We start from the raw sequence: 24184 nt of genomic DNA on the forward strand, positions 1-24184 counted from the left end.
TTTCTCAAGTACTTTTCAAAGTACCGGCGAAGTCCGCCACTGTTCGAATGGAAAGGTTCGGCGTTGTAGACCTCTTTGCGTAGGCGTTGCTGAACACCTGCGCTCCAAAATTTGCTTAAAAAATTCTTCTCAAACTCGCTAAATGTTTTACACTTAACAAACATCTCGGTTCCCCATATAGCACTTTCTCCTTGTATGTATCCAGTAATGAATTGTATTCTCTGTTTGTCTTTCCAGGCAGCTGGAAAGACTCCTGAAAAGTTCATTAGGAAAACGACTGGATGAATATTTCGCTTTTCCGGTTGGAATGGTTGAAAAACTCTGTGTTTCAATACACTCTCCTCTTTCATGAGGGTTGTGAGTGTCAATTGTTCAATGTTGTTGTTGTGTGAATCGTTAAATTCATTTTTCGGTCGCGGAATGTACTTTGGTGTGTTGTGTTGTTGTGTTGTCTGGTATTGATGTTCATCTGGCTCAGAAGGTAGTGAGTGTTTCCCGTCACTCTGATTATCATACTGTAGTGTTTGAATTTGCTGTTTCAGGTCGGATATTTCATCTGTTACTTGCTTCCGCCATTCCGGCAAATCCCGGGTAAACACTCGTCTAATTTGGCCTAGTTCAGTACAAACAGTGTCTCCTGAACTGCCGGGTGCAGATAATATGTCTAAGGTTGCGGATTTAACAACATCTTTCAAGTCACGTGTAACCTTCTCCTCAACAAGCTTCTCTTGTACATCAATCCATTCTTTATAATGTTCGGTAAGTGCTTTAGTGTGCGAAGCAACACTACTATTAACTCTTTCCACAATAGTTCGGTCCGAAATGTCATTCGCCATTGCACTTACTTTTGATTCTACAGTGGCTACCGCTGTCGCTAACTCGTCTACCAGTCGTGAAACTGTTTTATACGCAAGTTTTACGGAATCGGTTTCTTTGCGACACGCTTCGATTTGAGTTGTGAGATTCTGACGAATGTTATCAATTTTGTTATTCAGAGTGCTTATCTGTGTTGTCAAAGTGGTTACTTGCGCCGTGACGTCACCATTAACCGAATCTATCTGTGCTGTGAGAGAGCCTACTTGCGTAGTAAGGGTACCTACTTTCGCATCAATGGTGGTATTTACGTCATTCCTAATTGAGTCAATCTATGTTGTCATATCCGTTTTTAACTCTGATAAAAACTTGTCTCTGTCTTTCTCACGTTGTTCGCGATCACGTTCGCGCTGTTCCCTCTCCTGTCTGTCTAGTATCAATTCCTGTAACATTTTGACAATGTCAATTGATACCGTTATCGGGGAGGTGGGTGTTTCCTGCTGAGTGTCGTCCACTTTAGCTACCTCTTGTCTGTCGTCTGTCCTGGCCGTCGTTCCGCGTGAGCGGAGTCGGTAATGTTTGTTAACAGTGCCGTCGCTTTCGTCTGCAGAGTTCGCGCTCGATTGTCCGTCCGCCATAATGAAATTCAACTATTGCCAACTTAAAATGGGTACTGCCAACAGAAATTCTGATTGTCAATTATTCTTGCCGCGCAAGTTAAAGTCGCGACGCGTTCGTCAAATGTCTAATGTTACATGGGTAATAACTGACACACGTCTGTAGCAAAAGGACAAGATGGAGTCAACGCCGTTGAAACAATTGATTGCCAACGCTGTTACACAGAAAAGACTGAAATGGCATCCATCTTGAACTTACACGAGAATACTAACTACAGTATAAAACAAATAGTCAAGCAAAAGGTTACAGAAAATGTTCAAATATTTACGTAGAAAAAAAGTGGTTTTTTACGTTAAGCTACAGAAAGGATAGAGTGAGGTCGAATTTGACGGTCAAATGAGCTACTCGTTAGACAGAACTATGGCAAACGAAAATTTGGTTCTCACTCGGCGTTGTCTTCAAAACTGCAAATCTGCGTCTTATTAAATCCCAAGATATTTGTGTAAATACCGCGTCCTTCAATATTGCGTATATTTATTGCTCATCCGTAATTTTATGCAGCATTGGGTTCCAAAGAGCGATACATGAAATAAGACAATCATATATTAGTACCGTGACACTTTCAATATTTTAATCAAGTCCCTGTTCGGGCGCCAGATCTGGTACGATTTGTTTTTTAGTAATTTAATTGAAAGCTTTGTTGCTTTGGTAAAAATAAAATTGGTTCTTTTTGTCGTGACAGAATAAATTACAATTAATCACACCAGATTTGTCGGAGAACGGCAGCAACATGTGTAATTGATCCAGCTTTAAGAAATTCTATTACATTTTAGCGGAAAATTCGTGTGGTACTCTCCGACGTTAGAAAAGTCGTGGTGTTCCGTTCGGAGCAGGAGGCGGCTGTCTTTTCTCATTCGCGATATCGAAAATTACTAAAAAAAAATGAACAGAAATTTTTTTTCGGAGGAAGATCGCGCGGAGAAAACAGACGGAAGTTACATGAAAGAAACCTAAGGGACCAACTAATTGGATTTATACGAACATATAAACTTAACTGAAAGAACTTGGAATAAATACTATAATGATGTCGTCACGACTGTCTCCTGTTCCGACAGAGCACACGCTGGATCATAAGCTGCATAAATCTTTTAAACAGGAAAGATCATCACAAGTATAATTAATGAAAATAAGGTTGAGAGATTTTCTTTGAAGTTAAATAAACTTCAAGGCTTCAAGTATTATATTATGAAACGGAAACTTACATTAACATGGCCACCCATTGTGGCGGTGGAGCGAATTTTCGTGATATACATTCTCGCTTGTTTGTGGCTACATATATTTTTTAATCACTTAAACTCTTAAAGTTACAATAAAATGATTATATCAGTATGGAGCACAATACTTTTGCGTCCGAGTCTCAACACATTCACAGAACAGCTAGAGAGCGGCGCGGCTCCCTGCAGAAGTAAAAATTGGCAATTGTTATTTTTAAACATAGCTGCATCGTTTTTTTTACTGATCGATAGCAGCGTATAACAGTTTATAGCTATCGTGATATTCTGCGCTTTGAAGGAGCGCGGCAAAGATATCTGGTTACAACATTCATTGGTATATGTTAAAAGTTCCCACATACTGACGCGAATACAGAAAAAAAAACTTTTACATGTTAAAAATCGCAGTGATAAAGGCTGCAATGTCACACAGTACATCTCAAATGCCTCGATTCTCCTCTTCCGGTTTTCCCACAGTCCATGTATGACTACCATGCTGTACTCCAAACGTACATTCTCAGAAATTTCTTCCTCTTATAAAGGCCGATATTTGATATTAGTAGACTTATGTTGGCCAGAAATGCCCTTTTTCCTATTGCTACTATGATTTTCATGTCCTCCTTGCTCCGTTCGTCATTGGTTATTTTATTGCCTAAGTAGCAGAATTTCTAAACTTCGTCTACTTCTGATGTTAGGGTTCTCGCTGTTCTCATTTCTACCACTTTTCATTCCCATCGTCTCTATACCATTTACTCTCAATCCAGACTCTGTACTCACTAGGCTCTTCGTTCCGTTCAGCAGATCATGTAATTTTTCTTCAGTTCCACTCAAAACAGCAGTGTCATTATCAAATCGTATCACTGATATGCTTTAACTTTGAATTTTAAGTCCACTCTTGTACCATCCTTTTACTTCCATCATACCTTCCTCGATGCACAGATTGAACAGTAAGGGCGAAAGACTGCATCCTTGTCTTACACCATTTATAATACGAGCACTACGCTATTGTTCGTCCACTCTTATTATTTCCACTTTGGTGTTGTACAAATTGTATACGATCCGTCTCTCGCTATAGCTTACCCCTACATTATCAGAATTTCGAACATCTTACATCATTTTACATTGTCGAAAGCTTTTTCCAGGTGGACAGTTCCTACGAACGTGTCTTGATATTTATTTAATTTTGCTTCCATTATTAACCGTAACATCAGAATTGCCTCTCTCGTTCCTTTGCCTTCCCTAAAGCCAAACTGATCGTCATCTAGAGTATCCTCAATTTTATATTCCATTCTTCTGTATATTAATCTTCTTAGCAACTTGCATACGTGAGCTGTTAAGCTGATTGTGGGAAAATTTTCTCATTTGTCCGCTCTTGCCGTCATCGGAATTGTGCGGTTGATGCTGTAAGAGGTCCATGACTAAGGAATTAGTTGCTAGCGCTCTCGAGCAGATGTAACTTCGATGCATTGCTCACGCGCTGCCTGCGATATGTAAGCTACAATAGAATCGCAGACCAGAGAGCAATGTCGTCAGCAGTAGTAGTAGTAGCTCGCAGTCGGGCAGTTGGGTGGGCAGGTCGTGGAGAACAATGGCGATGTCTGAGCGATGTAGTATGAGGTAAATGCAAAAATTATTCTTCTTTATTGCCGTGCGCATATGTTAATTGCTACAACAGATTTTTTTGTACTATTGTTATATCAAAGTCACATGTAAATGTCTTCAAAAATCTTTCAATAGCAATGTTTCTTATTAACATAACTTTTGACAGTCATTCATCTGAATTTAAAGTTTTAACTAATTTTTCATATCCATAGTCATACCGATTATTGTAAAGAAAATCAGTTCTTTTCATACATAACGAAATATAGTGGCCAGCACTGCACTCGGCTGTGCCAGAAAATTTTCTTATAAGAGCAGATACAGGACTATTACAAGTGATTGAAGCGATTTCATAAATTCACTGTAGCTCCATTCATTGACATATGGTTTACGACACACTACAGATACGTAGAAAAATTCATAAAGTTTTGTTCGGCTGAAGCCGCACTTCAGGTTTCTGCCGCCAGAGCGCTCGAGAGCGCAGTCAGACAAAATGGCGACAGGAGCCGAGAAAGCGTACCTGTATGTCGTGCTTGAAATGCACTCACATCAGTCAGTCATAACAGTGCAACGACACTACAGGACGAAGTTCAACAAAGGTCCACCAACTGCTAACTCCATTCGGCGATGGTATGCGCAGTTTAAAGCTTCTGGATGCCTCTGTAAGGGGAAATCAACGGGTCGGCCTGCAGTGAGCGAGGAAACGGTTGAACGCGTGCGGGCAAGTTTCACGCGTAGCCCGCGGAAGTCGACCAATAAAGGAAGCAGGGAGCTAAACGTACCACAGCCGACGGTTTGGAAAATCTTACGGAAAAGGCTAAAGCAGAAGCCTTACCGTTTACAATTGCTAGAAGCCCAGACACCCGATGACAAAGTCAAACGCTTTGAATTTTCGGAGCGGTTGCAGCAGCTCATGGAAGAGGATGCGTTCAGTTCGAAACTTGTTTTCAGTGATGAAGCAACATTTTTTCTTAATGGTGAAGTGAACAGACACATGTGCGAATCTGGGCGATAGAGAATCCTCACGCATTCGTGCCGCAAATTCGCAATTCACCAAAAGTTAACGTGTTTTGTGCAATCTGACGGTTTAAAGTTTAGGGCCCCTTTTTCTTCTGCATAAAAACGTTACAGAACACGTGTATCTGGACATTGGAAAATTGGAGACCGACAGCGCCGACTTCATCATTCAACAGGATGGCGCTCCACCGCACTTCCATCTTGAAGTTCGGCATTTCTTAAACAGGAGATTGGAAAACCGATGGATCGGTCGTGGTGGAGATCATGATCAGCAATTTATGTCATGGCATCCACGCTCTCCCGACTTAGCCCCATGCGATTTCTTTCTATGGGGTTATGTGAAAGATTCTGTGTTTAAACCTCCTCTACCAAGAAACGTGCCAGAACTGCGAGCTCGCATCAACGATGCTTTCGAAGTCATTGATGGGGACATGCTGCGCCGCATGTGGGAGGAACTTGATTATCGGCTTGATGTCTGCTGAATCACTAAAGGGGCACATATCGAACATTTGTGAATGTCTAAAAAAACTTTCTGAGTTTTTGTATGTGTGTGCAAAGCATTGTGAAAATATCTCAAATAATAAAGTTATTGTAGAGCTGTGAAATCCCTTCAATCATTTGTAATAACTCTGTATATACGCGTTATCCGGCGACATCACTGCGGTAAGAATTTTCAGTTCATTCAGAATGAGTTTTCAGGGCCATGACGCAGCACTGCAGACACCAGATTTACCAGTTTAGATTCGCAATCAGTTAATTATTGAAAGGTTACATTACGAGATTTCTTTTGAAAGGTTATGTATTAGTCACATTTTATTGGGAGGTTATTCACTTTTTTTATTTGGAGGTTACGGAACATATTTATCTGTTGGGAGGTTACAACTGTTGGTTTTTGGACTGGCTAAACACTGAGAGATTTACGATTAATAAAATTCATGAAGGTCCTCTCTGAATAATTGTACCATTCTAGACGCAATATTTAACATCAGCTTTGTCCTGTCATTTCTCTTGGATGCCTTGTGCACCTCCGCTGTCGAGCAGTACAGTAATTTTCTTGTATACGGAGCTTATTTGCGGAGCATGCTTACATGGTGGGTTGTAAATCTTAGTTTCTTTCGAGAAAACACATTTAGCTCTTTTATTGTACATCAACAGTTTTTATTATTTTATTTAATCTGTTTGCTATCAATCAATCTCGTACAGGTTATGACTGTTAACTATTCTGTTTCTCAGTAGCGGTACCACTGAAGGTCGTTTTCTAATAGATGTTTCTTAAATCTAAATTAGTGTGTTCTGTTAACACAGAGAGAAATGTCACAACACGAATGATGTTCAGTCTCCATGTGGCCCTGTCCTTTATACCACAGAGAACTCAATGCGAGTTCTGCGTGCCAGTGTGTAAGACTATGCACGAGGTGTAATTCTCCTGGTTCAAATGTGGTACGCAGTTCTATATTAACTCCTCCCGCACAGGCCATGAAGGCCTAAAGGTACCGACAGTCCGCCGTGTCATCTTCAGCCCACAGGCGTCACTGGATGCGGATATGGAGGGACATGTGGTCAGCACACCGCTCTCCCGGCCGTATGTCAGTTACCGAGACCTGAGCCGCTACTTCTCAATCAACTAGATCCTCAGATTGCTTCAGAAGGGCTGAGTGCGCCCCGCTTGCCAACAGCGCTCGGCAGACCGGATGGTCAGCCATCCAAGTGCTAGCCCAGCCCGACAGCGCTTAACTTCGGTGATCTGACGGGAACCGGTTGTTACCACTGCAGCAAGGACGTTGGCACAGTTCTGTATTACTGCCCCTAATATAAACTGAGTGCCATAAATCACGTAAACTGTTATTATATTTGCTGACGTACTGTGTGTGACACTCGAGAATTGCAGCTGTAAATAGCTTGTGGCATGGATTTAGACACAATCTTTGAGCAGCTTATTATAGACAGCTGTGACTCCTCTCACGTCTTCCCATAAATTCCCTTACCGTCGCTTCTTATCTCGCTGCGATAATTATGACTCACACCTCCTGGAGGTCTGTCCACCTACCATGAGGGCCACGTATGGCAGGGCAGACATGACGACGCCAGCAGCGGTCCACTCGACGCAGGCGGCGATCTGTCGCAGGCACGTGTGGTGCACTTCCACGCTCTGCAGGTTGGCCATTCCGTTGGTGCCCGTCCTGAAGAACTGCGTTATCACCATCATCAGCGTGATGGCCAGACCGCTGAAGTTAGCTGAAACAAAAACATACCGTGCAGCACTTACCACATACAACTAAATGACGGAAGTACCAAATGGTTCAAATGGCTCTGAGCACTATGGGACTTAACATCTAAGGTCATCAGTCCCCTAGACTTAGAACTACTTAAACCTAACTAACCGAAGGACATCACACACATCCACGCCCGAGTCCGGATTCGAACCAGCGACTGTAGCAGTCTCTCGGTTCCAGACTGAAGCGCCTATTATCGCTCGGCCACAGCGGCCGGTGACGGAAGTATCTCTCTCTGTCTGTCTGTCTGTCTGTCTCTCTCTCTCTCTCTCTCTCTCTCTCTCTCTCTCTAATTCTCACGCACACACACACTTACACACACATTCACACGCACACATACACAGAGTGCACAAAAATTACCCAATTCAAGCAAATGAAGAGTAGATCTGACCCTCTTACGTTGTTGACCTTCTGGTTTTCTTATAGAAAATTGGTTTGAATCACTGTCCATGCTAGCCCATCCTGCGCAAGCCTCTTAATCTCTGCGTAACGGCAACTAACTGCATCCATTTGCACCTGCATACAGTATTCAAGCCTTGGATTACCTGTACAATTTTAACCATCTACACTTCCTTCCATTACCAAATCCACAATTCCTTGATTGCTCTGAATGTGCCCTGTCTAGTTCTTCCCAGTTCTTTCCTTTAATCAGTTCCTCCCATAAATTTGTTTCCTCTCTACTTCGACTTAATACGTCCTCATTTATTAATTTCCATCTTTCTTCTGTAGCACCATATTTCAAGAGCCTTTATGCTCTTACGTTACTGTTCCTTATATAAACTGAATGACCAAAAGTAACTTTAAGGTTTGTCCCACTTGATGATGTACCGTGCACGACAAATGTTGTGGCAAGATGTGGCGTATGGCACGAGTTTAGACACTTTCTGTGACTGTTTTCTCTCAGGTGTGTAGTGATTATGGAAGTAAACCGTCTATCAGTTTGGAATGCTTACTGGTGCTAGACGAATATGGCTTGGCATGTCATATGAAGACGTCCTCCGTCCCTCCAACCAACCAACAGCTGAGAGTTTCTCTGCTAACTGGAGAGGCTTGAAGATATTGATCAAAGGCAAACGGTCTTTTCTTTCGCTGATTCGAAGATCCTCTTTGACGGTGTCGCCAGGTGATGCCCCAGCCCGGTTGGCATCTGTGTCGCCAGTGCGTGCCATCAACCGTTTTTCTGCAGTGGACTCGACAGACCGACAACCCAAGAAAGCTGACGATTCTGTGAACCTCATCGAGCAGGATGCTCCTGCCTCTGTGCCCTGTAGAATAGAGTCTTCTGACGCTGGAACTTGGCAGCCACCGACGTGACACCCATTCATTTTCTCTTCATCCTCCAATGGGACGTTCACGGCCTTTGATTCCACCAACAGGATTTATGGCTGCTTTTAGAATCTCAGCACCCTTGTACTCTGCCTTCAGGAAACAAAATTGCGTCCTCATGACCGCTATGAGCTTCCGCACTCCTCCCTGGTCCGTTTTGACTTTCCCCTAAGGTCAGCATTCCATCTCATGGGGGAGTCATGCTGCTCATTTGGGATGATGCCTATAGTCAACTCATCTGTGTGACTACCCGTCTTCAAGCAGTTGCATTTCGCCTTTTCCTTCCTCACCTGACTTTTTCTCTTTGTACCGTTCATATCCCTCCATCTCTGGGCGTCACCAAGGTAGACTTCCACCAGCTTATTGGGCAGCTTACCATACTCAGTATTCAACTTTACTAGTGTCATTTAGACTCGATACATTGTAGGTAGCAGTTTTTATACGTTTTATAAGGAAAAGTCATTTTGACAATGAATCTTAAACTCATTTGCGTACGTTTGTTTAGAACAAACTGCGAGCGTTAAAAGTTAAGCCAATGTAAAATACGAGGTAAATTATTGTTACAGTACAATATGTCAGTAAATCAGTATCGTAATACAACTTCTGAGTCCCTCTTACATACGGTTTAGTTAACAGAAAGTTAAAACTTATCTCGTAGACTGCTTACATTCCTTAGCATGTTGTGGCTTTAGTGATCGTGTATTGTAAGCCTATCGGTTCCTATAAAGTAAAGCCCGTATTTGTGCTTTACTTTCTGCACTCTTATCGTTAGCTAAAGGTTATGTTTTGTACCTGCATCTGTCAGTGTACAATACTCAGTATATACTTTTATAGACTAGATACATTGAAGACAGCACTTGTCATAGTTTTATTAGGTCATTTTCGCGTACACGTAAACGTTTGTTTACATTTTAAATACGAGGGTTAATCTGTAGGTGTTGCTTACCGTAGGTTACTGTTTAACAGTATTCATTAGATAGACCATAGAAGTTTGCTGTAGGATACTGTTTTTTTTTCTTTAGTATTCACTAGATAGACTGTAGCAGGAAAGTAAGCTCCAGATCTAGCTTCCACCATAGTTTTTTATTCTTTCTCATTGTTGAGTGTCCTTTCTGCCAACTAGAGTGTAGCTGTTAACTGTACGTGGCAGTAGGTTTCCTTAAGTTTCTTATAGTTAATCACATATTAGCTAGATAGATAGGGACTGAGTTTATTGTGTGGGGATGGAGGAGGAGTTGACCACAGCGCAAACGTAGCTGGAAGCTTTGTTGGCCACAGTCAACAGGCTCCAGAGTGCCACCTTGGGATGCAGTGGGGATGGGGTGCCTGGGGCAGCCTCTGCTGTACTAGATTTGCAGGGCGGGGGGGGGGGGGGGGGGTGTCACAGCTCTTTGAGCCGACAGGCCCACTCTCAGTTTGGGTGACGGTCTGTGTCGAGGTCTCGAGCCTTAAGGCAAAGGCTGCATGGGGGATGAACGCTCCTGCCAATTCTTTTGCACTTTCCAATAGATCAGTGCGCTATCTGATGCTATGGGTGGAGGGAGGAGGCTGACCCAGATCAGAGTGCACCTTCTGCCAGGATAGTGGCCGCTCCTTCAGCTAGGTCTGCACAGGCACCTGGGGATAGGAGTTTGTTAGTTACTGGGAGCTCCAACGTTAGGGGGGTCATGGGGTCATGGAGTCCCTCAGGAACATAGCGGCTAGGGCGGGGAAAAAGTCCAACTTTCACTTTGTGTGCTTCTCAGCGAGCATTGTCCGGGATGTCGAAGAGGCCCTTCCAGCAGCTATCGAGCGTGCGTGGTGCAGCCAGCTGCAGAATGTTGTACATGTCGGCACCAAAGATGCCAGTTGTCGGGGTTCCGAGGAAATCCTTGGGTCCTTTCGGCGGCTGCCTAAACTGGCGAAGGCTGACGATTTGTAGCATTATACCCAGGGTAGACTAGGATCCTCTGGTTTGTAGTCGAATTGAGAAAATAAAGCAGAGGCTAGGTCGACTTTGTGACGAAAATGGTTGTAGATTCCTTTACCTACGCTATGGGGTGGAAGGTTGTAGGACGCCCCTCGATACATCGTATGTGCACTACACACAGGAAGCAGCTACACGCGTAGCACAGTAATTGTGGCGAGCACATGTTTTTTTTTTTTTTTAGATTAGGTCCTTCCCTACGGAAAACAAACCGTTGGCCTAAAAAATTACCAGTTCACGACACGAATGTGGGTTGACTACTGAAAAAATTGTTATTTCGCGAAAACAGGTCATTCCTAATGATTTATATATGCTAAACTGTGGAAGTGTCTGTACCAAGATACTCGAGCAACTCTCCGAAATAAACAGTAGTAATGCCATTATTGTGTCATGTAACAAAAGCTGGTTGAAACCAGACGTAAATAGCAGTGAAATTTTGAACCCGGATAGGACAAAGTTTAGGAAGGATAGGTCTGATGGTATGGGAGGTGGCGTGTTCATAGCAGCTGTTTAAACGCAGTTGAGATAGATACTGGGTGGGACTGTGAAATAATCTGGATAAAGCTGTCAATCAGACGAGGAGTGGCCATTGTATTAGGAAGTTTTTCTAGACCACCATCAATGTCCCTTTTACGATATCTCATAACTGTCCACCATCGTGTCATCCGTTTGGCCATTGGCGCCTTTTACACCAGCCCATTTGAGTCTGTGCACTGAAGCTGCTGAACTACCACTGTGCAACCGCCGTGACTTTCTCCTCGGCAGGTATGCATGCCGTTTGTCTGCCATGCCTGTTCATCCATTCTGTGCCCCCTTCTTCGACGGCTCCTTTGATCGCCAGTATGGGGCACGTCCCTCTTGTCTGTTATTTCCTGGAGTTCACCTCCAGCACTTGCTCTGGCGGCTTAAGTTCACACCACCTGCAAGTTTCCCGGCGGTTTGAACCCTTCACCACCTTAGCTTCTTGCGGCGGCCGTGTTCACCTTGGCCTTCATTCGCTTCCGAAGGACACTACTGCAGCCTTGCTCTATCGCCTTCACAATTTCGCATGGAATTACCTGTGTGTACACTGATGGCTCTCGGATTGAAGCTGGTGTGGGTTGTGCCTTCGACGTTGGCACCGACGTTTTTCGATAACGGCTTGCAGCACACTTCTCAGTAATTACAGCCGAGCTCTTTGCCCTATATTAGGCGACTGAGTACATCCGGCGATACAGGCTTTTCAATTGTATCCTTTGATCACTCTCTCAGCGTCCTCCAAAGTCTCTGTGCACTGTGCACTGCCCATCCCCTAGTGCAACTGGTCCAGAAAAACTGTCACAGTGATGTTTATGTGGGTTTCTGCTCATGTCAGTCTTCCAGGATACGTGGCTGCGGATGCTGCTGTGTGGGTTGCAGTCTTCGTACCTCAGACCACTAATTCCTATGTTACCTCCGATGGTCTCTGTGTTTTCGTCTGTCAGGAGGAGGTGTCACTTTGCCATCGCTATTGGTCCTCCATTCATGGAAATAAGCTCGAGATTATCAAGCCTCTCCCAGCGGCTTCGACGACCTCCTCTCGGGCCTCCCGCTGGGAAGAGGTCGTTTTAAGTAGGTTGCATACAGGGCACAGCCTTTTTAGCCATCGTCATTTGTTCAGTGCTGCTCCTTCACCATTTTGTGCGTATTGCTGCTAAATTTCAACTGTCCGTCATTTCCCGACGGAATGTCCGTTTTCTAACCGTTTACGTTCCTGCTTCGGTCTGCCACTTGAGTTATCGGCCATTTTAGTTAACTACGTCCGGGCTGTCGACCGCGTTTCACTTTTTATCCGTCACAGCAATATGGTGAAGGCCATTTAAGTTTTTTAGTTCTGGATCTCCGTTTCTCTTTGGTGTATATTACAGCCCATTATACACGTTCCTGGTTTTAGCTGTCCTCTCTTACGTCGATAGGGAATGAAGCTATTTAACTCCTCAGTCTTCGCGTCTTATAGTTTTGACTTCGGCGCGTATGACCCCAGTAGTTTTTGTCTCTAAAACAAAACGAATGAAACGAAACAGGACTGAGTGGAGGCAAATGTACAGCAATAGTTTCAGCATCAGTGTCACAGTGCCTTCCGATGACTTTCGGTCATGGAATGTACATGTTATATACGTATAATCGTATACCTTCAGCAGATACATTGATGATCAATGTAGCAAGCAGCAAGACCAGTCTTGCACAGAGAGATCATGAGGCAACATGTTGACGAGATTTTTCTCTGAGGACACACGAGGTACCATTCTGGAGGGAGTGTTGTCCTGGGAGATCAAGCGGCACTGTGGTCTTGTACTGACAGTTCACGCGGTATTCACAAGTGCCAAGTCTTTTACTGACAGTTGAAGAGGCATTACATTGTCACAAGTCTTGTTCTGAGAGCTCATGACGCACCATAACGGCGAGACTCATGTACTGAAAGACCACTAGGCACCATGCTGGTGAACGTTTTGTACTGAGAGCTCAGGAGGCTCTATTCTGGCGACAATCTTGCGCTGAGAGCTCACGAGCCACCATAGTGGGGAGGGCCTTGCATGGAGAACTCACAGGGCACCATGGAAGTGTCTTGTACTGACAGCTTTTGAGCCAAAATTCTCAAATGAGTCTTATACTTAGAGCTCGCGAGTCACCATGGCGAGGGTCTTGTACTGAGAGCTGACGACGAACCATGGTGGTGAGAGTATTATACTGAGAGGTCTCGATGCAATATGTTGGCGAGAGCCTATTCGTGAGAAATCACGAGGCCCCATGCTGGTGAGTGTGGAGTACTAGGAGTAACAATTTCGTTTCGGAATATCGCTAATACGTCTTCCGTTAACTATACGTGGTTAACATTATGAAGATAATTAATCCGCCTTCACCAAAATGCATAAGCAATTCATTAATAGTATATATATATATATATATATATACATGTATATATATATATATATATATATATATATATATATATATATATACAGGGTGATTCAAAAAGAATACCACAACTTTAAAAACGTGTATTTAATGAAAGAAACATAATATAACCTTCTGCTACACATCATTACAAAGAGTATTTAAAATGTTTTTTTTTTTCACTCAAAAACAAGTTCAGAGATGTTCAATATGGCCCCCTCCAGACACACGAGCAATATCAACCCGATACTCCAACTCGTTCCACACTCTCTGTAGCATATCCGGCGTAACAGTTTGGATAGCTGCTGTTATTTCTCGTTTCAAATCATCAATGGTGGCTGGGAGAGGTGGCCGAAACACCATATCCTTAACATACCCCCACAAGAAAAAATCGCAGGGGGTAAGATCAGGGCTTCTTGGAGGCCAGTGATGACGTGCTCTGTCACGGGCTGCCTGGCGGCCGATCCATCGCCTCGGGTAGTTGACGTTCAGGTAGTTATTGACAGATAAGTGCCAATGTGGTGGCGCTCCATCCTCCTGAAATATGAATTGTTGTGCTTCTTGTTCGAGCTGAGGGAACAGCCAATTCTCTAATATCTCCAGATACTGTAGTCCAGTTACAGTAGCACCTTCGAAGTAAAAGGGACCAAAAACTTTACTGGCTGAAATGGCGAACAAATGTACAACTAAATGAAGCTTTATAGCTCCCTTAATTCACCGACAGATAGTGCTTAGCTCTGCCTTTTGTCGTTGCAGAGTTTTAAATTCCTAAAGTTGTGGTATTATTTTTGAATCACCCTGTATATATATATATATATATATATATATATATATATATATATATATATATATATATATATATACTATTAATGAATTGCTTATGCATTTTGGTAAAGGCGGATCGCTCTCCAATTGTACCGCCTCCATTTTCCCGTTTTTTTTAACAGGGTGTACCAAAGCTCTCCCGTCCGCACTGATTTTCGACGATGTTATAAGTTGCGCTAGGGACCGCATCTACCTTCTTTCGAAGTTAGCAGGCAACTACGCTGTTATGCGGCGGCTCGTTTCGGCCCATTCAACATCTGTCCTTCAAGTGTAACGAGCGAGTAACGGAGTTTATATTTCATACCTGCCACAGCAAGTTTATGTTCGTGGGGTCTCTATTCTAATTCGAACGTTTGACTTACGCTATACGTATTCGTTTCGGAATATCGTTAATACGTCTTCCGTTAACTATACGTGGTTGACATTATGAAGATAATTAATAACATTTGTGAAATATAACTTTGTTTGCGGAAAACATACTGATGTTCGAAGTCGCCAGTTTTTCCACGACAAACGACTTTCAACAACTTATATGCATAATTGTTGCAACTGATTGCAGGGAATTATATATATATATATATATATATATATATATTTTAATTACAAAAAAGAAATACTTAAAAAAAAGGTAGCTTGGCGCGAGAACCGATCCGGCGACCTTCGGATTACGAATCCGACCGCTTACCCCTGCGCCACGACGCTGTAGAAAATTATTAATCGTAGAGAGTATTTCACCGCAGCGGTTTCTTTTAACTGTCGATTTTCTCGACAACGGCTGAGAATTGCATCTAGGTGCTTTGCCACATTATACCTCTGGCCATGAGCTTTTATTATGCGCAGTATTAATCGAATCTGAATTTCACAAATGGCGGCCTCCCTTGTTAGAGTTCAGAATTTACCTCTCTGACGGGACACTCGTAGTGAGAGATACTTGTTGAGATCTCACAAGACACCATGTCCGGTTGGTCCCGGCCGAGGTTCGAATCCTCCGCCGGCCGCGGTGGTCTAGCGGTTCTAGGCGCTCAGTCCGGAACCGCGGGACTGCTACGGTCGCAGGTTCGAATCCTGCTTCGGGCATGGATGTGTGTGATGTCCTTAGGTTAGTTAGGTTTAAGTAGTTCTAAGTTCTAGGGGACTGATGACCACAGATGTTAAGTCCCATAGTGCTCACAGCCATTTGAACAATTTTTCGAATCCTCCCTCGGGCATGGGTGTGTGTGTTTGTCCTTAAGATAATTTAGGTTAAGTAGCGTATAAGTTTAGGGACTGATGAGCTTAGCAGTTAAGTCCCATAAGATTACACACACATTTGAACAGTTTGAACACCATGTCGGTTAAAGCCACGTATTGGGAGCTCACGAGGCACCACACTTACTGAGAGTTTAGTACTGAGCAGTCATGAAGCACAATGCTGGTGAAAGTCTTTTACTGAGATCTAAAAAGGCATCGTGCTGGCTAGAGTCTTCTGCTGAGAGCTCACTACGCTAGGCACCGTGCTGACGAGAATCTTTTACAGAGAGCTCATGAGGCTTCTTGGTTGCAAGAATATTGTGCTATGAGCTGATAAAGCGTCATGTGACAGTCTTACTGTGACAGTTATACAGGTACCTGGCAGGCAATAATCTTGTTCTGAGAGCTTCCCTAGTCACATGGCGAAGAAATCGTGTTGTTTACCTTTCGAGATTTGCAAATTATCTGTAAAACCGGCAATGAATTGCCGATCTGCTACCTTCAGTTAACTTTCGAGACGCAGTTTGCTAAAGGTTGAGTAACATTTCGTCGCCTCTCGCCATTTTCTTTTGTACTAGGTGCATAATCATCAGAAGCTAATTAGTTTCTCACTTTTTGAATTAATGTCTTTGTCAATCTGTGACGCGTATTATCAGTAACACAGTGTTTGCGAATTTGATTACGTACTCACACGTTAACTGTAGACATACAGTGCTGCAGGGGGAAACGATATGTTAATGGCTGCTACAATGCCACTGCTCACTGTTTCCTTGGCGAAGCGTCGCTTTGAACAGATGCAAAACACTTGCTGCCCGGTCAATACACGCAGCAGTACTGTCTGCTTTGAGCGTGGGCTAAGGTTTGCAACCCGCACAGCACACAGATGGCTCAAAAACAATGCAATGTGTAAGGCGCTCAGCTCACCAGTCAGCATGAAGGAGACGGCCGCTGCGGCGATCCCAGACAGAAGGGCGCTGCCCACGGCGGACCAGCAGCGGCCGAAGCACGCAGCAGTGAAGTGGACGACACAGTAGGCGGGCAGCTGGATTGCGCCCTGTGCTGCCACTGACAGGAACGGGTTCACGCCCACGCCACCAGACATCATCACTATAGACTGCAGCGTAAGCAGGTGCGTAGATCTGCCATAAGTTGTTTGACATTGTAGCTTGCTAGTTATAACGTTCCACAGATCATATGCTCACTAGCTATGACATAGGTGGTTTGTTTATATTGGGATCAATAATTATATAGGCAATATTGACCTCTTTAACAGATGATCTTTCACATTTATATCAAACAACTGCTACTTTTTTATTATTTTTGATGGTTACTCCGAACTTTCCTCTCAGTGTATCATCCTTCCTAACAATCAATGCACACACACAAACCAGCAACCCTCATAGCCCCAGTCGACACTCAGTTCCACCGAACCTGCAGTGACGAAATAACGCAATTTTTAGCAGCGAGTTAAGTATACAGTGGACCGCGACGATAAGACGTTTACTCCAGTCGCTGTGAAACACTCTGCTCAACCGTCCGTGACTTCGAGAGCATCTTCTGGCCACGACAGCACTCAATTGTTGACCCACAGCCCTGCCCTCTACAGGCGACAAACCACTGGAGATGTTATTGTGGTCACAGATCTAATCACGAACGGAAACTATCGGTATCAATCGTGCTCGCGCGGTACAAAGGGTAATTTGCAGTCATTTTCAATTTCCAACGAAAGTTTGATGCGTGGATGAAGATAGTTACAATGATGTTCAAATGGGTGTGAAATCTTATGGGACTTAACTGCTAAGGTCATCAGTCTCTAAGCTTACACACTACTTAACCAAAATTATCCTAAGGACAAACATAAACAACCATGCCTGAGGGAGGACTCGAACCTCAGCCGGGACCAGCCGCACGGTCCATGACTGCAGCGCCTATACACCGCTCGGCTCATCCCTCGCGGCCCGTTAAAATGATCTGGATACAGATGAGAAGGTTCCATTCCATGTGGCCACACCATAAGAATACATCCACATACTTAAAAAAAAAGCCTGTGAGTTTAGGAGAAGACGTCCTGAATGCGGTATCTTTAAAATCTTCCATAAACAATTTGGCGACAATACGGGAGAGAGGATTACCCATAGCCTCACCGTAAGTTTGTTAGAAAACATTTACATTAAGTAAAAAATACGTTGATGTCAATATATGGCGATACAAGAACATCAACACCAACTAGAGAGTCATTTGTTGCAATGATTAGGTACTTAGAGCATTGAATAAAATGAACCATGTTGGATATATGATCTTCATATTTCTCAACATGGGTGTTAAGAACAGAAACCAGGCATTTGGCCACATAATAAGGAAGAGCGCCCAAATTGTTGACGACCGGACAAAGGGGAGTTCAAGGTTTACGAACCTTGGATAAAACATACTGTTGTGGACTGACAAGACAGCCACAGTGACGGGTAACCGAAAGGCACGCGTTTAAACTCACGCAGGCTGGCGTGAGGTCTGAAACAGGATACGTAATGAATGCTATAAAGAAAAATACGTAGCTTCTGGAATACTTAACTTTAATCTACATTTGTAGAACATCGCTCTTGATGATACATGTTATAACCACAATATATATAGCAAAGGAATATGGCGCCTTGCTAGGTCGTAGCAATTGTAGCTGAAGGCTATGCTAACTATCGTCTCGGCAAATGAGAGCGTAGTTGTCAGTGAACTGTAGCTATGAACGTCGGCTGTACAACTGGGGCGAGTGCCAGTACGTCTCTATAGACCTGCCATGTGGCGGCGCTCGGTCTGCAATCACTGACAGTTGCGACACGCGGGTCCGTCGTATACTAGCGGACCGCGGCCGATTTAAAAGCTACCACCTAGCAAGTGTGGTGTCTGGCGGTGACAACACACATGCAACTCTTGTGCCACCCCTGATGAAATTTTGTAATGATATCCTCAACTCTCAAATAAAAGGACCATTTTTGCCAAACAATTTTCACGACAGAACAGTGAAACTCCATTAATCAAAGGGAAGAACTAAAATATATCTTCCCTCAATGACTGAAGGGCTTTCCTTTCACTAAAATAAAAGTGGTAGAGCTCGACGAAGATGATCAGAAACTTCCTGTCTAATTTCTTCTGCCCGATCTTCAGGAAAGCGAGCTATGACCAGCCCCAGCACTAATAGAATCAATAGCAGACTAATGCCTCTGTGTGGGAACGAAATTCTAGCCTTTCTGCAAAGGCTTGTGAGCCAGGTTTGGAAGAGAGTTGTGGAGACAGTAAACAAAAAAGTACGCTGACGCTTGCAGCTTCCTTTGAGTTTCAAGAAGAATCAATAGAGGAATAAGGGAATCAATTGAGGACGAGACAAATGGTAAGTACACTGTTCATTATTTCAAAAGTAATCACGATGGCAATTAACATATTTATCCCACTATGAGACAAGATGGTCAGTGCCTTCATGGAGAGATGTTTGCTGTTTCCTACCGAACCATGACTGAGCCCGCCATTTGGGAGCGCCAATATGTAACGAGGGTTGTTTCGAGATCGCCGCAATGCTTAGGCATTAGGCATTCACCACATAGTCCTGATCACTCCCCAAGCAAATTCTGTGTCTTTTCAGCCCTGACGAGGCATTCGTGATAAAATAATTTAATGATCCGGCTGTACACCCGATTACAACATTATCTACTCGTAGGCAGATGTAAAATATACCATTTCGAATTTATAAATATTTAGAACCGATGCTGTGGACATGTGAACAGTTCAATGGGAAGACAGTTATGGTAATCAGAGTTTTTAAAGTATTCTGTCATGTAATCGCTAGTCTAATACTGACTGGCAAACATGTGCCTCGCGTAGGTCTTCCCTGAAGCCGCCAACCTATTTACGCTAAGTATAAGTAACCATTTAATAATTACAGATCTTAAATTTTCAATCTATTTTTCAGTTCAATCTGCAACCTTTTTTACACAAGGCCAACTGAAAAACTAGCTCAGAATTTATTGTTTATACTGGTTACTTTCTTTTTGTGACACCTGCTAATATTTGCTCCGTAACACAGTTAGGAAAATGGTTCAAATGGCTCTGAGCACTATGGGACTTAACATCTTAGGTCATTAGTCCCCTATAACTTAGAACTACTTAAACCTAACTAACCTAAGGACACCACACACATCCATGCCCGAGGCAGGATTCGAACCTGCGAACGTAACAGTCCTGCGGTTCCGGACTGAAGCGCCTAGAACAGCACGGCCACTGCGGCTGGCTCACAGTTAGGAAGCTTCTACATAGGACTTTAACTTGCAATCTCCTGAAGGTTTTTATATCCATTAAATAAGTTAATAAGTACAAGTTTTAAGTGAAGACAGCGAAATCAAGAAGCAGATATTCATTGGTTAGCTCTCCTCTGTATCACCATACCTTGCCGTAATTAGGAGCACAGTATTCTTGAAGACGTTCCAGCTAGAGAAGAGGCTGAGGAAGCCCTTCCTGTCCCTCTGGGCCTTACCCACGTTCCGCATCACCTGCCGAGCGTAAGGTGGCAGTTGTCCACCGTTGGTAGTGGCGATGCGCTTCAACAGCCTCAGGGCGTCCTCCTCACGACCTCTGCACGCCAGCCACCGCGGAGACTCCGGGAACCACCTGTGCAAAATTAGTGAGAGCATGTGGACGCTTCGTCTTAAATTCATACATGTTAGAAAAGTGGATGCATATCAGTACAATACAAGTCTCGTCGTAAACCAGTCGATCGTTTTCAACCAAACTTGGTACACACACACACACACACACACACACACACACACACACACACACACACACACACATACCATTTAATGTTTCATTATTTTCATCATGGCAGCAACAACAGCAACCATTAGAAAATTATCTCGAAGGGAAAACATCCCGCAGTTGTACTAAATTATGTGTATTTTAAACCTTCACCATCGTTTCTGCTATAATAATATAGCCTTCTTCAGAAGTCATACACACTAATAAATGAAAAACATCTTAGCCCAGCGGCTACGTCAAGACCAATAAAATATCTTCGACATAAGCCTGTTTCGAGTATATGTAATTTTTACATATGTTCGAAACAAGCTAATGTCGAAGTTATTTTATTGGCCTTGACGCAGCCGTCGGGCTAATAAATTTTTCATTTATTAGTGTATATGACTTCTGAAGAAGGCTATAATGTTATAGCAGAAACCGTGGTGAAGGTTTAAAATAAACATAGATTAGTACAACTGCGGGCTGTTTTCCATTCGAGACTTAATGTTTCGATAGGACCATTGTGGAGGTAAGAACCACCTATCTATTAAAGGGGGAGTGTGGGAGTCAAAAAGAAGCGTAACTCATGACATGCAAATAGGCAGACCATATTTCTCCAGTATTTGACATTGAGAACCATTAGTGACTTGTAACCAACTTTACTAATAATACCCGGCCGCGGTGGTCTAGCGGTTAAGGCGCTCAGTCTGGAACCGCGCAACTGCTACGGTCGCAGGTTCGAATCCTGCCTCGGGCATGGATGTGTGTGATGTCCTTAGGTTATTTAGGTTTAAGTAGTTCTAAGTTCTAGGGGACTGATGACCACAGATGTTAAGTCCCATTTGTGCTCAGAGCCATTTTTGAACTAATAATAATAATCTCTAACATTTATGAAACTTGACCAATTTCATCATTTCGCGGCCCTGTCAACAACTGTATAAATATTAATTTCAATTTTAATAACCAACAGCCTCAGTTGCACCGTTCACCTAGAATTTACTTAGGTTTCAGTCGGGTTAACCCAACCTTCTTCAGAATAAAAGTAACTACCGTTTGTCCATAGCGGACGTCGTCAAGCTAAAACTACAAATCCATAAATTACCATCAGATTGTAAAAACTTATCTGCAACTGCCTCAGCCCCACTTCGCGACCGCAATGCTGCAGTCACGAGTGCTGTACTGGAGATTTATGGATTTGTAGTTTTAGCTTGACGATGTCCAGTATGGACAAACGGTAGTTACTTTTATTCTTAAGAAGGTTGGGTTATCCCGACTGAAACCTAGGTAAATTCTAGGTAAATGGTGCAACTGAGACTGTTGATTATTAAAATTTAAATTAATTGATGAAACTGTGTTGCTGAAATTTTTCCTTCCCCCATCCCCGCCCCCTCCCCACCCCCAAACGCACACACACACACACACACACACACACACACACACACACACACTTACACACACACACACAGAAAATGATGAAAGGGAAAAAGCTTATCGCTTGTTACATTTTCTCAGTTCATGCAGTAAAACTGCTGCATCACGTATGGCGTTTCACTCTATTCTTCTTTTTTGCTTCAGACTTTTATTGCAACAGATATGGCATGAAGTGTTCACATATACCACTTAATTTAATTACGAAAATATATCATTTTATAATACAGGGTTCAGGAGATACGATCTCATAAACACTGCTATTAATAAAAAAGACTGCTGGAAAATGCATGACGTTTTAATTTATTACTTCCTTACTGCTGATTGTAACCGCAAAGCGTTTCTCAGACAGTATCCAGGTACGCAAATGGATGTAGATGCAATATTATATCACTCTACGACAAGCAGTTCAGGAGATGTGACATCGTAAACAAGGAGCTCCGTGGAAACGAAACTGCAGAACGATATTCGCTAGAGATATAGGTAAATAACGTCCACAAATATAAGTGATACACGTTAAATACTTGGGAAATATATGTGACATAACTGTACGAGAGCAAGAGCAGGGTAAATTGCTCATCCTAAAGTACTGGATCGACTTCAGTCAATCCTGGTACACATACTACTAATCAATAGGAAATAAATAATTTGGGTGTAAGAACCACCAACGTGCTATTGGAATGGGGTGAAAGTGGGTAGAAGGAAGAGTGAAGATAAGATAGACACAAGTAGGAGGAGGAGGTAGTGGACTGGGAAAGGGGAGAGGGAAATGGACAGAAAGTAAAGAGACGGAGCCAGACAGAAGGGAAAAGAGGAGATGGATACAGAAAGGAAAGATAAGATGGACATAGAGAAATGGGAAGAAAAGATGAACAGGAGAATGAGAAGCAGGAGATGAGAAAAGCGGGAGGAAGCATAAGAACAGAGAAGTGGAAGAGGAGCAGATGGACGGAGAAAAGCAAGGGGAGGAGATGGACAAAGAGAGGAGGAGTAGATGGACAGAGAGAGGGAAAGAAGGAGATCCACAGAGAGACGGAGACCAGGAGATGTACTAATGGGGCAGTGCACTGATACATACCCAGAAATGACGGTTACGCAGTGAATTTCAAGAAAGCGAAAGGAAGTAATGTATAATTAGACTCAGAACAGTTTTCCGCAAGTCCAAAGCCTCTCCATACGTTTCATTTTGCAGTTTTGCGATTGAAAGGGGAGTTGTTTTATAGGTAAATGGTGTGTTTGCATCATGCTACAGAACGTCATCAGATGTATTAATAATAGCCATTTAAACAACATTGTAAAACTTTCCGTTTTAGCCACGAAAACTGCGTTGGCACTACGAGATACGAAGAACTGTGATTCTGCACATTAGAAAAAAAAATCCCATTCGGTAATGGAAACTGAGTTCATGATACTGCTTCCACGTCTACACATCAAACCGAGTCTTCATTGTGTACTACAAAAATGGAACTCTGACAACAGAACATAGTCAATTTCAGACACAAAAATAACACAAATATTCCCAATAAGAAAGTATAGAATAAATTACAGGCGAAGTTGACGAATAAGGGAATAAAAAATAGCTGCAGTCGAAACTGGAGATGAAGTTTTTCTTAAGTAGCAATATACTGCAGCTTACAGATTTGTTAAAAATTGAATGAAAAATTGTCGCATAAAACAAAAGTCTCAGGCTTGAAGAATCGTAAAGAAATGTGATACTAAAATATGGTGTGGAAACATTATTATTACGAAAAGAAACCTAAAACGACGTAACCCCCCAATATTCATCATCATCTGTATCTGGAATAAGTATATGGTGTCCTTTACTCTCCATATTACCTGAAAAATAAAAACAGCGCTAAGCAGAATGCTGCAGAACAAGACACAAAGTAATTCCAGTTGCGCAGGGGCCAGGCTAAAAGGCGGAAGCCATGATGCCAAGCCCGAGGCTACTGCTCGAGAAATAGTTCAGCGTCGGCCGATGTCTGATGTCCGTCAGTTCCAAACCTAAAGCAGAAAAGGTACTTAATCAGTTTTTATCTATATCCGATACCAACTACTTAAGTATCAGCATCACAATGTAACTTAAGTTTCAATAAAATCACATGGACAGAAATATCTGGTAACTACGT

The 24184-nt window shown here is 43.0% G+C and overlaps 1 protein-coding gene across 1 annotated transcript in view; it reads right to left on the reverse strand.

Annotated features, from left to right (window-relative positions):
• Positions 1-1145: 1145 nt before the first annotated feature.
• LOC124605970 (solute carrier family 22 member 13-like) overlaps positions 1146-24184 on the reverse strand; it is a 47297-nt gene continuing 24258 nt past the window's right edge. Inside the window, exons 2-5 of the mRNA XM_047137934.1 lie at positions 20280-20501; positions 16776-16990; positions 7366-7553; positions 1146-1256 (exon numbers count right to left, since the gene is read on the reverse strand). Of these exons, the coding sequence (XP_046993890.1) occupies positions 1146-1256; positions 7366-7553; positions 16776-16990; positions 20280-20501 (736 nt within the window). The remainder of the gene's footprint in view (positions 1257-7365; positions 7554-16775; positions 16991-20279; positions 20502-24184) is intronic.

This window comes from Schistocerca americana, chromosome 3 (assembly GCF_021461395.2).
Source record: "Schistocerca americana isolate TAMUIC-IGC-003095 chromosome 3, iqSchAmer2.1, whole genome shotgun sequence".
Lineage (NCBI taxonomy): Eukaryota > Metazoa > Arthropoda > Insecta > Orthoptera > Acrididae > Schistocerca > Schistocerca americana.